The 14,120-nt window shown below is 45.8% G+C and overlaps 1 protein-coding gene across 3 annotated transcripts in view; it reads left to right on the forward strand.

Moving 5' to 3' along the window:
* Window positions 1-14,120, forward strand: part of RBFOX2 (RNA binding fox-1 homolog 2) — a 168,831-nt gene that overhangs the window by 101,637 nt on the left and 53,074 nt on the right. For all 3 annotated transcript variants that reach the window (XM_075156431.1, XM_075156440.1, XM_075156449.1), the window contains one exon: window positions 11,447-11,671. In XM_075156431.1, coding sequence (XP_075012532.1) covers window positions 11,447-11,671 — 225 coding nt within the window. The remainder of the gene's footprint in view (window positions 1-11,446; window positions 11,672-14,120) is intronic.

Genomic DNA, 14,120 nt, shown 5'->3' on the forward strand with positions numbered 1-14,120 from the left:
TATATTGCTGTCGTTAAACCCACGCATGTTTTATGTGACCAAGGCGTTGATGCAGTGGTGACAAGGGAGAGCAGCATGCTTCCAAACATGCTGCTGAGCACAGGGGCTGCAAGAGCTGCATTAATGACACCCAGCCCAGGAGGAGCCATCTGAAAGATGGTCAAATGCACTGCTGACCTCGAGCTTCACCTTTGAGCCGTGCAGGTGGTCTGTGTAGGGGACCTGTGTCCTGGTTCGTGGTTACAGCAGGAATTTGGTAAACATACGTTAGCTGGAAGGCCTGGGGGAAAGAGAGGCTTTAAAAGGATTTTTATAACAAAGGGGAAATCTTTCCTGAGATACGTGACAAATTCACTGTGTATAAACCACCTTTATGCTGGCTTACATGGGGACACTCTAAAAGTTAAGCGTAAGCGAAGCAGGTAGTGGCAACAACATATGCTAAATGTCCGTGTAACCTCTTGTTCTGGGATGAAGTGGCTTTCAGGTGCATTTTCAAGTTGCGCTTAATGTAGCGTAACTGTGGGCTGCTGTGAGAAGAATAGTCCCCCTCGTCTCTCTGCCCTGGCCATATGTTCAGCCTTCTCATCGCTTTGGGCATCGTGCTTAGGCAGATATAAAGCGAGACAGTTCAGTTTATGACCAAACAGACGACTATTGTTTGGATTAATTTTCTGGCTATGGCCATGGCATGACTAGATCTCGCAACAGCCAGGGAGAGAAACAGAGCCACTGCTTCCGAGGCCAGTTGGTAGTTTATCATATTAGGTAGTACATGAAACTGCACCTATGCTTCTCAATAGCTTGTTCCTCTCCATAAGGTGAAGTAATTTTACTTATAAATGTGTCTGCTGCTTAGTTTAATCTGCTTTAATTTATGTGCATCGAGTTCCACTAGCTCTTCTTAGCTTTCCAGAATATTGTCCTATAGATCTGGCTTTAGATCGTCTCTTCTGGCTGTGTGTGTGTTGTAGGCCATTTCGTCTCTCTCAGGAACCTGTTTTGAATGACATAATGTTTTCAGCACGAAGGCATGAAGAGATGGAAAGGACTGAGTCCTTCTCACCGACTGACTTAATGACTGTCATTTAGAAATCAGTAAACAAAATAAGATGGTGTCTTTTACCAGAGCTGAATTTATCAGACTCAGCTTCTGGCTATTGGTTTTCTTGATGCCTTTGTTCATTAGATTAAATATTATTAGTGCCTACTTCCCGCCCCCCATTAATATACTTTCACAAAATAATCAGTTGCCACTTAATTTTTTTTTTTAAATTATAAGCAAAATAGATTGGTCTTTTCAAGTTTTTCAGTTTACAGCCACATGGCTTTTTCCAATCTTGTGGTCACTTTTGTGGCTCTTTCGTGTTCCCTTTTGAGTTTTTTAATTCCCTTTTTAAAATTCGTATGTGGAAGCATGTATCTTATTTTTCATCCGGCCGAGGCTACATACCAAAGTAGCAATGCTTCCCGCGCCCTGCTTGTTGGTAATATATCTGAACAACTGTAGTCACTCTTTGTACCAGGCTGCTGCACTGGTGAGGTGCTTCTCTGTGACCTTCTCCTTTCCAGAAGCTTTGCTTTCCAGGACACATAGTGGAGGCTTCCTTGAAAATGGAAAACTCCTCTTGGAACAAATGAGTAGCAGAAGATAGGAGAATGCATTGCTGGAATGGAAAGTAACTGTGGGAAGAAATCTGTGTTTTTAAACCGCCAAATTTCTGTTCTCGAGCATGTGCCAAGTCAGTCACAGATTTCCTCTGCTTCGCACCCCGAGAGCAGCTTGATATAATATTGTTGCTGTGTTACTGAGTCCTGGCCCTCGAGTCACAGATGAGTCCTGTTTGCCTCAGCTGGGGCTACGCACCTCTCATCCCCTGTCTTCTGTACTGAATTCTGACCTACCCACGACAGGCCAGTGGCAGTGAAAATGTGACAGGGCTGAGATGCTTAGCTGCTTGCATTAAAAAAAAGAGCCCCAAGAGGAGCTCTGGTTTTGTGTTTAAGTATGCTGTATACGTCTCGTCCCCCACCTTTGCTCCATAGTCACGTCCGAACGCGCGGCTCCTCGCTATGGTTTCTGCCAGCTCTGCAGTTCTTTCCGAGGCATTCAGCGCTCTCCAATTGATTCCAGATGTGCTCTCCCCTCCTCGGTGCTTTCTCCCTTCCTCCTCCTCCTGCGCTGCCAGCGGAGGCAGGGCTGCTTTTCCCTGTGAGGTGCTGGAATTAGTGCAGGCCGGCAGGAGGACTTTCCTGCTGGCCATTGAAATCGGGGGAATTGAAGGGGCCTGTGTAAGTGCTGTGTAAGTGAAGCTGCCTGACGGGCTTTGAGGTTTGTCCATCCTCCGGGAGCCAAGTCAGCTCCGAGCAGCACCTCCACACAGCACAGTACCGCCTTCAGCTCATTCCCCTCACAGCAGAGGAGAGGGGGACAGGGAAGCCTGATGCCAAAAGTGATCTTCAAAATCCTTGCTAGAAGAGCGCTGGATATATAGAGAGATCTGGAAGAGTCTATTACAGATAGCTGCGTCACATAGTAAGGGCTTTGAAAAATTCCTGTGACTAAAGTAGATACAAATCTTTCTAAGGGACTGAATGAGCTTCGTGAGGATTTAAACATTCAGGAAAGCAGTTTGAATTTTTGAGGTTGCAGGAATAATTCTCCACACTTGCTGAGATTTGGTGATGTGCTTGCAGATATGGGGCGATAGTCCATTCGCAGAGCAGGGATGTGAGATGAAAAATTGCTTATCAGTCCAGCTCAGGTGCCTGACTGGGGTTGGAGAAGCAGATACTGGTTTTTAGAAATACGACGTCACCTGGAGAGCTACCATCTTCCTTGAAACAAAGCTGTCTGAAGTGAGCAATCTGATTGCAGAATTAGCTGAGGTGACAGTAGCTGTGACGCTACGCTGACAGCCTGGTCAAGAGTTACCACAGGACCAGGTGGGATTTTCTTGCCTGTTAGATTTCCATGTTCTGCAGCCCTTCTTTTACTGAGCAGCACCAGGAACCACTAGTTCACGGTCAGGAGTAAGGCAGAAAACTGACACAGGCAGGTCCTCTGTGCCATCTTAGAGTCGTGTCCGTGAGTGTCCAGGTGCCCCGATGCAACCATGGGCCACTCCTGAAAGAGCAGTTACCACACTCTTTCCCCACCACCGGCCTCCGGTTCCTGCTGCCTCCCTGCGTGAGAATCTGCAATCATGCAACTGTGAGTGTGATCGGTTTGCTAATCTGCTGAAAAGCTAATCGCAGTTAGCTTGGATTAAATGTACGTGACACATCTGTAGCACACTGTTTCTTAGCTATGATTCATTTGAATTCTGGTCCAAAAGAAGAAACTTAACCCTCTTTGCCCTACAGTAAAGTAATTTCACGTGTGTGGGAGATGCTTCTGCCACTCTGGGTGCCTGCTGAATTAACGTATGAATAGATTTGTAATATTTTGAGACTTTATTTTGGTAATGATTTGTTGAAAGCTAGTTGTCTTATGGAAATCTTTTTTCCCAAGAGCGTTTGACTATGAATGTGAAGTGGAAAATACTCACTTGGAGTATTGCAGAAGTGGGAAGAACACAGCTAGGGTAGTTGCTAAAGGACTGATCTGGAACAAAAAATGGAGCCTGAGCCTTTCTCTTACTTGCTGGCTTTGCTGCTGAGGACGTATCCATCCTGGTGACTTTTTCCTTTGTTCCACACCCCCACCCCCTTCTCCCCAATAATTCTCAGAGGTAGTTTCAGTCCTAACATGGAATGGAAACAGATGTTGAGACCTCGATGTCGGCTTTTGAAGCACAATTCTCTCTTTCTAATCAACCCCAGAGAGCATGAATTGATTGAAAGCGTTTGGTGGGACACCTTTGTGCCAGTAACATTTAACTATTTTTTTTGGAAGGGGGAATAATGTAGATTTCAGGAGCAGAAAATCAGTGCTTTTTTAAAATCTGAAAGGTATGTTTCAGGCTGGTAAGTAGAAGAAAGATGGCTCTGAGTCTTATTAATGTTGCGTAACTCTAAAGCTTTGGCTATATCCAACAGGAAGCCTCTTTGCAGGTTGCCCAGGAGCTTCTTAATTAAGTGTGTACGCATTCAGCACTGAGAGCCTGCGTTCGTGCATTGGGATAGAGCAAAAGTTGACCATTACTGGAAATAATGACAGCATGGGGATGAGTTAGTGCTTCCTGTGTATAAGAGTAAGATAAGACTATAATTTTCTTTCATCCTTTTCGTACAAAAGAGGGGCTTGAACTACTTCTCCGTAAAGTTCTTAAGTGCATTTAAAAAAAAAAAAAAAAAGGCCAGCTGTTTTATTTTACAGAACAGTTTTTGGTGGCCTGGAATGATGGAGTGTATATTGGAAGATAACTTGTTCTTCCCTTGCTTTACATATCTAGGAGAAGGAAGGGCAAGATTAGATAATCTAGTGCAAACTTGCACCAAGAAGTTGAAGAAAACATGCCTTTAAATGGTTAGCTAGGTGCAAGCTTGAGTGCAGGCATCTTTTTTTTTTTTTTTTTTTTTTTCCTTCTTTTTCCCCCCTGGTGGATGATTAGGTTATTTAGGCTTAAGTTAACCCAATGCAAAAAGCGTTTCCTAAAATTATTACATCTGATTTAAATTCAAAAAAAGAATGCATACATATAAACTTTCCTCTGTTTTAACAAAACTAGCATAAAACTCCACTAAACTTTTGCAAAACTACCTATAGGTAGAGCACTGCTTTTGGGATGATTCAGGAGGAATTGCTCTTGTGCCCATGGTAATAGAATCAAAACCCGTCATCCTTTTCTGTTACCCCAATATGTCATAGATCAAATGAAGATCAAGGTACTGTGATCTTCTTCAAGATGATTTTATGATCAACCCACATCAAGAAAAAGAGCGTTGATTTTATCAGTCTGGGTTGACAGACAGACAGGCATGCTAGTCTTGCTCTCTGGAGTAACAGAAATGCCTTTGTAGTGTGGACTGTGGGTGTCAGGTTAGGGTCATGTACCACTCTGAATCCAGGAACATGTTTGTACAAAGATGAAGAATACAAGATGGTTATATCCTTTGTATGTCCTTTTCATCTCCAAACTTCCTTTCCGTAGGCATTATACCCACTCTTCCCATTTAGAAACTAATCCATAATGAAATGGCCATGACGGAGAAAGTGTTGTTATTGTGTTTTAGGGTAAAGAGCTTGTACAATGTTCGTGGGCACCTGCAGGGTTCGCGTGGCCAAGTCACTTTTTTGGCATGACCGGGGAGTTGGAAAGCCATTGCTTCATCATCCTCTACATCACTTTGGCTTGCGTTTGAGTTTCTTCATGACCCTAAAGAGTAAAAGCACAGTTTTTAAAATCAAGGCTTAGGTTCCATGTGCTGTGAGAGCTACCAGCGTAGGTTGGGGTTTACCTGTGGTGTAATGCCCCAGCCTATGGTTTTCTGGAAGGGATAATGCTCAAGTTCCTGGTGGGTCTTGGAGCATCCCTCACGCTGCTTTGTATCCATTCCATTTGAGAAGAAATTGCTTGCTAATACGTTTGTTATCAGCGGGCAAATTGTGGGATTGCCTGGGGAGAGGGTTAATGTGTGCTGGAGACTGTGGCTCCCCGGCAGCCTGAGCTCATCCAAGTGCTGGTGCCCGTGGCCCTTCCCTCTCCAGCTTCTCCACCCCCTCTCCTTTCTGGCTCCGGTTCTCCTCCAACTCCTTGCCAAGCTGTTTCAGCACTCTTAACTGGGAACAAAACTAACCTGACAATAAAAAGCGAGTAGTCTTTTTTTCCCTGGGATATGTGCTGAAATGGCTCAGCGGAGGGCGGACGGAGCGCTGTGGCTGGCAGGGGAGAGAGGGCAGGAGTGCACAGCTGGAGGTGGGACGGCAGCAGGTCCAGCCAGAGCCCCTCTGGAGAGCGAGTCCCACCAGGGCTCCTGGGAGAGGAGGCTGTGTCAGAAGGGGCTGGGAAGGGGAGCCTGCTACAGCAACCTTAATTTGTGCTCAGATGTGAGAAGGGGGGAAAGAAAAACCCTGCCTGTGTTCTTTATTATTATTATTCTCTCACTTCTGCAGCAGCAGGGTTGTGTGGTAGGCCCTTCCTCTCTTGTCTGCGTGCAGCTGAAGAGCAGTGCTTGGCCTCTTCTGCGGGAGCAGTGTGTCACGTTTGCCTCCCCGGCAGGAGGCTGTGACCTGGGTCGGAGGAGGGACGGCGCGGTCCCCGCATCCCCCTCACTCACAAGGATCCCTTTCATGAGGAGAGCTGAGGGCGGGCAGCGGCTCCAGGTTGAACAGTTGCGCCAGGCTCTACAGATCGGAGCTACAAACATTTTTGCTGTTTACGAAAGGGATTAGGTTCACGGAGAGAGCAAACAGTCGTAGCCTGGAACACACTGGTCTTCACAAACAGGTTAATTGCCTTCCGTTAGCTGCAAGTAAGTTGCTTCCAGATTTTATAAAATGAGTTCAGCGAAGGCATACCTATTACAAACCCCATGCCACTAATACGCATATACTTGCATCTGTCCCAATGATTTGGGAGTTACCAGAGTTAAAAGGCATATTTAAGAGATTATTTGATGTTTACATGCTGTAGCATTTTTCTGCAACTTTCTCTGATGCTTATGACTCGCGGTAAGGTTACGGACAGCACAGACCGTTTACCTCGTGGCAGTTTGCATCAGAAATGTCTATACAGAAGTTGTACCAGTTTAGCTTTACTAGAATTGTAATTTTTATTTGGTTGGTTATCTTTAATATCTATGCATATTATGGTGTACCAATACAGAAGGGATCTGAAGCTGCATTGCTATAAGGCTCCTTTCATATCCCTATAATTACACCCGTTTCTTTAATGAGCAAAACAAAACCAGCCGTTCACAAAATAGACTGATCTTTGGCAGTTTTATGGAAGTAGGAGGCCTTTGTGTGCATTTCTGGTGTTTGCTCTTGGTGCTCCAGTGCTGTGATCTTGGATCACCACCTGCTGTCTACTGAAAGAATTCATCCTGTGTCGCATTTGCTGAACTTCTTTGCTCCTCGTTGAGACATCGTCCCCAGCTCCCACCCTTCTGCAAGGTGCTGCTGTGTGTGGTCACTTATCGTTCCTCCACTTAGCTTGGAGCTACAAAGTTTGTTAATTAAGTTAAAGCTGCATAAACTCTTATAAATGTGTCCACATTAGGGATTTTTCACTGGTTTAGCTAATTTGTTTTTTAAACAAAATGTGGGAGGGTTTGTACTGAGCTGTGTAGGCAAAACCCTGACCTAAGAAAGGAAGTTGGCACCTGCGAGGATGTGGCTAGACCTTTGTAGGGCTGAGAACAGGGGCCTGAAAGGGGAGCCTGGATGGGTATCCTGAAACGCTCTTGTGCTCTACGGGCTTGGGTGCTGACGAATCAGATGTCAACATTTTGCAAGAGGGGAGCTGCTCTGAATTCCTACCTGATGTGGATGAGTGATTTCTGTGGGAGCAGAGCAACAGCAATAGAAAACATAGGAATTGCTGGGTTTTTTTGAACTATAGGTTACTGTATATTGTACTGAAGTTTTTTCCTTTTTTTAAGGAGCGTGTGTTAATTACACTGAGTTCCAGTTGCACTGAACAGCCTTTTCCAGTTTGGTGAGCATGGAATGACAGCTAGCGTGGGTCAATGCACAAACTCGTGGAGGCAATCGGTTAACCTGGAACTGCCAAAACTACTCCTGCAGCCAAACGTCTCTCAAGCTCCCCTCCTGGAGACTGCCAGCCACCCCGCATTGTGGCTGAGAGAATGTCTATGTGCTCCTGAATATTAGTTAAGATTTATTTCATGCCATCACACACACTGAAGACAGCAATAGTTTTTGTAGGGCTTTTCTAGTCCTGTGATGGCATCCTTGTGTGTGTTTGGGGATGGTGACTACTCATGGACATATCCATCTTGGTCTGTTGTTGCATTTCAGTCAATGTTTAAGAGAATTTCATGAGCTAAAACAGGCAGGACTGGCAATGCAGTGAGGATGTTGTCAAGATTGGATAGACAAAATACTTTCAGCTGAGTCTCTGCTCCTATGTACGTACCTTCACCAGGAAGTTTGAGGGTTTCTCCATGTTCTTTGTACCTCCTGAGAGGTGGGAAAAGCAACGCCTCTGACTGTAGGATTTTCCCTGGTGGATTGGAAGCAGGGAAGGAAGTTCAGGCTCTATATTTGAAGATAAATGGGATTTTTTTTTTTTGCTGTGTTAGTTCTTGAAAATATGAAGTATTGTGTAAATGTTGAAACTTGGTAGCATAACAGAAGAGGTAGAATCTCCTCTGGGTTTGGAGGATATCAGTATATCGTGAAACCTGCAAAGATCTCATCAGGAGTCCTTTTCTGTAGACACTAGTGGAAACAGAAGAAAAGTAATTCTAAAGCATCAAAGGAAATTAAAATTACAAAAAAAAAATTCAGACGGGAAACGTGTACATAATCATATCAAGAGAAAAATAATTTGAGATACAAATACTCCATGGGATGATGAAACCTGGACAAGCATAATGGTGATAGATCTACAGATAACCTGAGACATTAAATTAAGGATGCATTTGTAATAAAAGATAGGATTTTTGCATGTTAGTGCGATTAGGGGGAAAAAAAGAAAGGGAAGTCACAATGATATTAAAAACACTTCATTCTGTACCAGAAATCCCTTATTTGAAAATCTTAGGAAGGTCAGAGAGAAGTAATAAATAAAGTTACCAGGATATTTTGGCTTGCGAGGTGTGATTAAGCTCAAAATAAGTATGTATTATCAATACACCACAAGCGACAGAAGAGAGAGTGAGCATTTTTTGTCCTTCAAACACTTGTAGATAATTAAAGAAGAGAGAGAAAATATTTAAAAGATTGAAATGTGTTTAAACTGGAAGGAACAGTATTAACTGTGGGGTAAAAACATTGAAAATAAGATTATATAAGGTTTATGGGCTGGTATTTTAAGTAGTCTGAGTGAGATCAAACAAAATGCTGGAGTATGTCCTTTGGGGAGCAGCCCTGCACCGTTGAGAGGATGGCAGAATAGATTTTGTTTGTGGCTAATTAGCATTCTCTTCCTCCTATCCGGGGTACTACCGGCTTGTAAATCTAGGTTGTTCTAAGAAAATTGGAAATAATTTCTGCTACTGCATCTTTCCTGGGTTTACCCTACCAATTTTTGAAATCTAAAAAAACCCAAATCTGTTTCATATTTAGCCTCTATTTTAAACACAAGAAATGGGCAGACAACATGGGCTGTATTGGAAGCGCACAGACAATTGGATATAATGAAATGCTGTAAGCAAAAGAGCTTGAAAAGAGGCAGCATGCAGACAGAGGGGAGCTGTCATAACAGGGGATAAATACTCCGAATAGGTGAGCGATGGGGTTGCTGATACCTGGTTTGCAGTGGGACAGCCGTTGTTCAGCCTCTCCTCCTTGCCGTTTGTAAAACTCGCCCTGCAGATCTCGATGGTTTAGGTTGAGTCAGAAGCTCCCTGCTTTGAAGCTGAGAATGGCAAAGGAGTGAGCAGAAGTGGAGGGCTGGTGGAGCTGCCTTCCTTTTGAGGGGGGGGAAAAAAACCCTGTCCTGCTTTCAGAAAATGTGCTCGGTGTGTGAAAAACCTCTGCAGAGCTGCTAGCACGCGACACAGGGCTGCAACGGCTCGGGGGAGTGCGTGCAAGGAACCGAGCGCTGGCCGTGGCTGGCATGCTTGCCTGAATTTTTCTTTCTCAGATAAGGCTGCGGAGTTTTGTGTTTCTGCAGGCAGCAAGGCTTTGCAGCAGCTGGACTTTAGTTAATGAAACTGTCCGTTGTTCGGCACGGGCCAAGGCTGCAGCTCAGCTCTGCTAAGTGGTATTGAATGCCCTTCCCTCTCCTTCTCCCCAGCTGCGGGAGCGCGTGGCCACGTGGCCCTCAGGGGAGGCAGACCAGATAGACTAATGTCAGAGCAAATTTGGGATTCAGCCAGTGTCTAAATGACCCGGTGCTGGCTGGAGGTGCGCTGCATTTATCATTGTTTCCTTCGCCCAGAAGGGAAAGCTGCAGGTAGGCTGATAAAGGGACTGAAAGGTTTGTCCGGCTTCACTGGAGGTCCATCAGCCCTTGCATGCTCTCTGCTGAAAGGCTGCTTGGTAATTCCCACTCTGCCTTTCCTATCCGCAGGATAAGGTCTGCTTCTCTTTTACTCCATGGATTTAAGCATGCTGGTGTCAGAATAGGCTCGAGCACCTCCGGGCTTTGTGGGGGAGGACCCAGGGCTGGAACAGCAGCCAAAATTTAAAATCAGGATTAGTCTGTTGACACGCACATAAATCAAACAGCCCTCCTATCATAAATCTTTACTGTGGATTTTTTTCTGCTGCGGCGGTGGAAGCAGTAGGAACGGTGTAGCAGCCTGGGCTTCTCAGGGTTGGGTTTCAATGTCAAGGCTGTTCTGCTTCGCCCCAGGTGGCTCAGTGCAGCTCCCTGCTCCCCCCTTGGTGAGATCCCTGCAGTGGCTGCAGGGCTGCATGCTTTCGTGTTTGCTTCGGGTGGTTTTCAGGCATGGTGGGGTAGGTTTTTTACTGTCTTTTGGAGATATCTTTTGCATGGTCAGCTATCTGTTTCTGAGTCATCTGGTTGGTGTCAACTACATCTGAGGCAATGCTAAAAGCTGCTAAAAAGTCCACTGTCCTAGCGAGGAGGTCTCTCTGGGATACCCTAAGCTGAGAGAGGAGTGGGTAATTAATGCCTTGTGTGATGGTAGTGATGCTTAGGACTGGGGGGAGAGTGAGCATGCTCCAGGCTTGTGTTTTCAGCTCAGGTCCCACAGCTCTTCAGTGTCTTCTGCACAGTCAGCACAAAGCAAATGGGATATTCCAGCGGCTGGTACCTGAACACCCATGCTCTGTACTCAGTGCTGCCAGAGCGAAGGAGGGGGCTACTGCACAGTTCCGTTTTTAAATGAGTATTTCTTTTCTCTCACTGTAACACAACAAAGAAGAGCGTGCTCTGAACCACACGATATGCTTGCTTGTGAGCAGAGCCATGAGGGTCAGGCTGGAGGAGGTGGACCCAGATACGGTACTTCGAGGCATATTAAAGAATGCTGTTCTTCTGCCTGTGTTTCCTTCTCCGTTCCAATGTTTCAGTGCCTCTTCCCCCTTCCAGAATAATGCCTTACTGTGCGTAAATCCTTGTGTGAGATTACAGGGGTATGCAATTTGCAAGCCCCATAATTTGTTCTCCATATGCCACCTGCTAGCAAGAAAGTTGCCCAAAAAAGATTAAGAAAACAGTGTCATGGCTCAGAGGAGCGAGGCATGCTCTTTTTGACAGAGAAGATAATAGAAGACTGTGCAGTATTATGGTGGCGGTGGGTGGGATATTCACATGGACGCGTGTGTGTATCATTTCTCAGGCTAATATTTTGATCTATCTTTTATAGTATAAAGCTGTTTTCTCCTTTTCCCTTTCTTCAGGGTAACCAGGAGCCAGCAGCAACTCCTGATGCAATGGTGCAGCCATTCACCACAATCCCATTTCCGCCACCCCCACAGAACGGGATTCCCACAGAGTATGGGGTGCCACACACTCAGGACTATGCAGGCCAGACCAGCGAGCACAATCTGACGCTCTACGGAAGCACGCAGCCACATGGAGAGCAGAGCACGAACACGGCCAGCACGCAGAACGGATCTCTTGCAGTAAGTGCAGAAGGGTGCAGAGCCAGGAGAGCAGCACAGTGCTTTGGGAAAAAGCAGCCGTTGATTAGATTGCTGACTGTTTCTTAAGTATGCAGCAAATCAGCAGTAGACTTGAGAAGGAGAGAATTATAAACAAAACATAGCGTCTGACCTTCCATTACTACGTTTCTGTCTTTCCCCTTGTACATGTTCCCCTCGTAAATAGAGGGGGAAGGGTCTACAAAGAGCAGTAGTACTTGGGATCATGGTGTTTCTACTGTGGTGGCATTGTCCGAAGACAGTCCTTTACAAAAGTGTTAATTTCCTTGTGCTAATTGGTGAACAGTTCAAATGAATGTGATGGAGGCAAATTCTGGAAGGTCGACAGTACAAAGGATTAGGGTGAACACGTGCATTGCAGGTGTAATCACAATGTGGTTTTGTTTTCAGGAAGCTAGCAGAGTAGAAAAATACTTTTCTTTGACTTTCTGAAGATGGCAGGGAGCTTCAGGGGATAAAGGTAGGAGAGGACCTCTCAGCTACTGGACACCCATTTGCCAAACAAAGATTTTCACCTTATATTTTTTTGCTTCCTTCTTCCCATGGCCTGGAACGGGCACTGGGCAACATGCTGGCAGATTATCCCAGGAAAAGCTTTATCCACCCCTTAAGCCACTTGTTAAGACTTAACTTCCTAATAAAGAGCCTTATGGCGAGAGCCTTCAGTGCTCACAGGCGGATTTAATCTGTTAATGCTTTCAGTTTTACTTGTAGTTGGGTGTTTGGCTCGTAGAGATTATTTTTCCCCCTGTAAGTACCGACTGAATTCAGTGCCAACGATTGGAAGAACTGATAGTGCCAGCTCGAGTGTGCATGGTTCCCAGCGTGCACCTCTGCACTGGACAGTGACTGCACGGTTGACACCACTGGTTATGACTTTGACAAGATATCTTTGAGTTCATCCTGGGAACGCCACAACTTCAGCATCTTGAAGAAGAAGAGTACAAACCCTGTAAAGCACATTGATAGTGCATAAAAGGAACTTCAGGTGCCTTACTCAGCAAACACAAATGTAGATGAGAAGAGGTCAGGCTGGAAATAAAACTTAGAGCTGGTGCAGTGTGCAGAAATGCAAGTCATCATTTTAGTACCAGATTGTCCGATGTCGTTCCAACCCGTAAGATCTGGGCTGCCCGTCTCCAGCAAACAGCTATCTTGAGCACTGCCAGTTGGATGGGAAAGCTGGAAACGGGGAATAAAACAGGGCAGTGGCTTTCCCCATGTATTTTTGCTGTTCCCATCCTTGCCCAGAGCTTAAGAGCGTTTCTTTTTAATGGAAATGATGCGAGCCTTGACCTTGGATGTAAGCTCTTGCCAACCCTCCTGCTCCTTTTCCATATTAGGAGCCATCTCCCTGGCGCTGCAGGGCCGAGCTCTGTGTTTCATCAACTAATGCCGGCTCCGAGGAGCCCATAGCGTGCAGGGAGGCTGGCTAGCCTGCGAGGAGGGACTGGGAGCCCATCTGTGCGGGAGGGAGCGTTGCTGGGAGACTGCTGGGAGGCAGCGGTGTTGCCAGGAGGCTGCGGAGGGAGCCTGACTGGCAGGGGTTATCCGAGAAACAGCCTGAATAACGCATAACGCTTGTACTGGCTGTTGGAAACAGGTGGGCACGTCTGGTCTGACCATTTGATGCGGTTAAAGATGCGTGAGCTGAGCGTGCAGAGTTGGGCTCCTGTAGCTAACTGGGAAAGGGTAAGGGTGCAGACGAGCACATTGCTGCTGCTGCTATGGCTGGGACTGATCAAACCCAGAGGATCCCAGATGGTGGCACATGAAGAAATCCAGGGGGAGGGGGAAGGTGCCTCAGCGAAGGGCCTTTCACGTGCCAGACTTTCGCATGCACAGGGTCCTGGATCTTCTGAGTCCCTTTATCTTTCTGTCTAGGACTCCTTCTGTATGAAGTTATTCTGATTCTGTAGGCTGCCTTAGGATGTAATTGCTTGTAACTTTTCCCCCTCTCAGTATGCTGATTAATGATGTAGGAACTAGGGGAAGGAAGAAGGCTCAGTAGTTACTCAAGCTAAAGCATGCTATTAAAATACAGCAGAATAGGTTGGTTATTTCACCTTGAACATTTACAGCTAACGTCAAGCATCTTGTCCATTACATACCCTGGTTATTACTTGTTTGACATACATGTTCAGTCCACGTGGACTAGACTGCTATGCTTTAAGGCATCTTTTTCTTTCACCATTTTGGTGTCTTGCTCAAACAACAGTGCTAACTTTAATAGAGCAAAAAGTCGTTGCGGGCAATGTATGATCCTTCCCTTCCATTATTGCGACTGACAAGCGCAGCTGCTGTCATTTGTGTGAAGGCGATACCCCAGACTGAACAGCCGGTGGATTTTTTAGCTGCTGACTTGAAGCCTGTGCTCCCATGGGATGATTCAGAAATTCCTTCAGCCAGA

This window comes from Calonectris borealis, chromosome 1 (genome assembly GCF_964195595.1).
Source record: "Calonectris borealis chromosome 1, bCalBor7.hap1.2, whole genome shotgun sequence".
NCBI classification, from domain to species: Eukaryota; Metazoa; Chordata; class Aves; order Procellariiformes; family Procellariidae; genus Calonectris; species Calonectris borealis.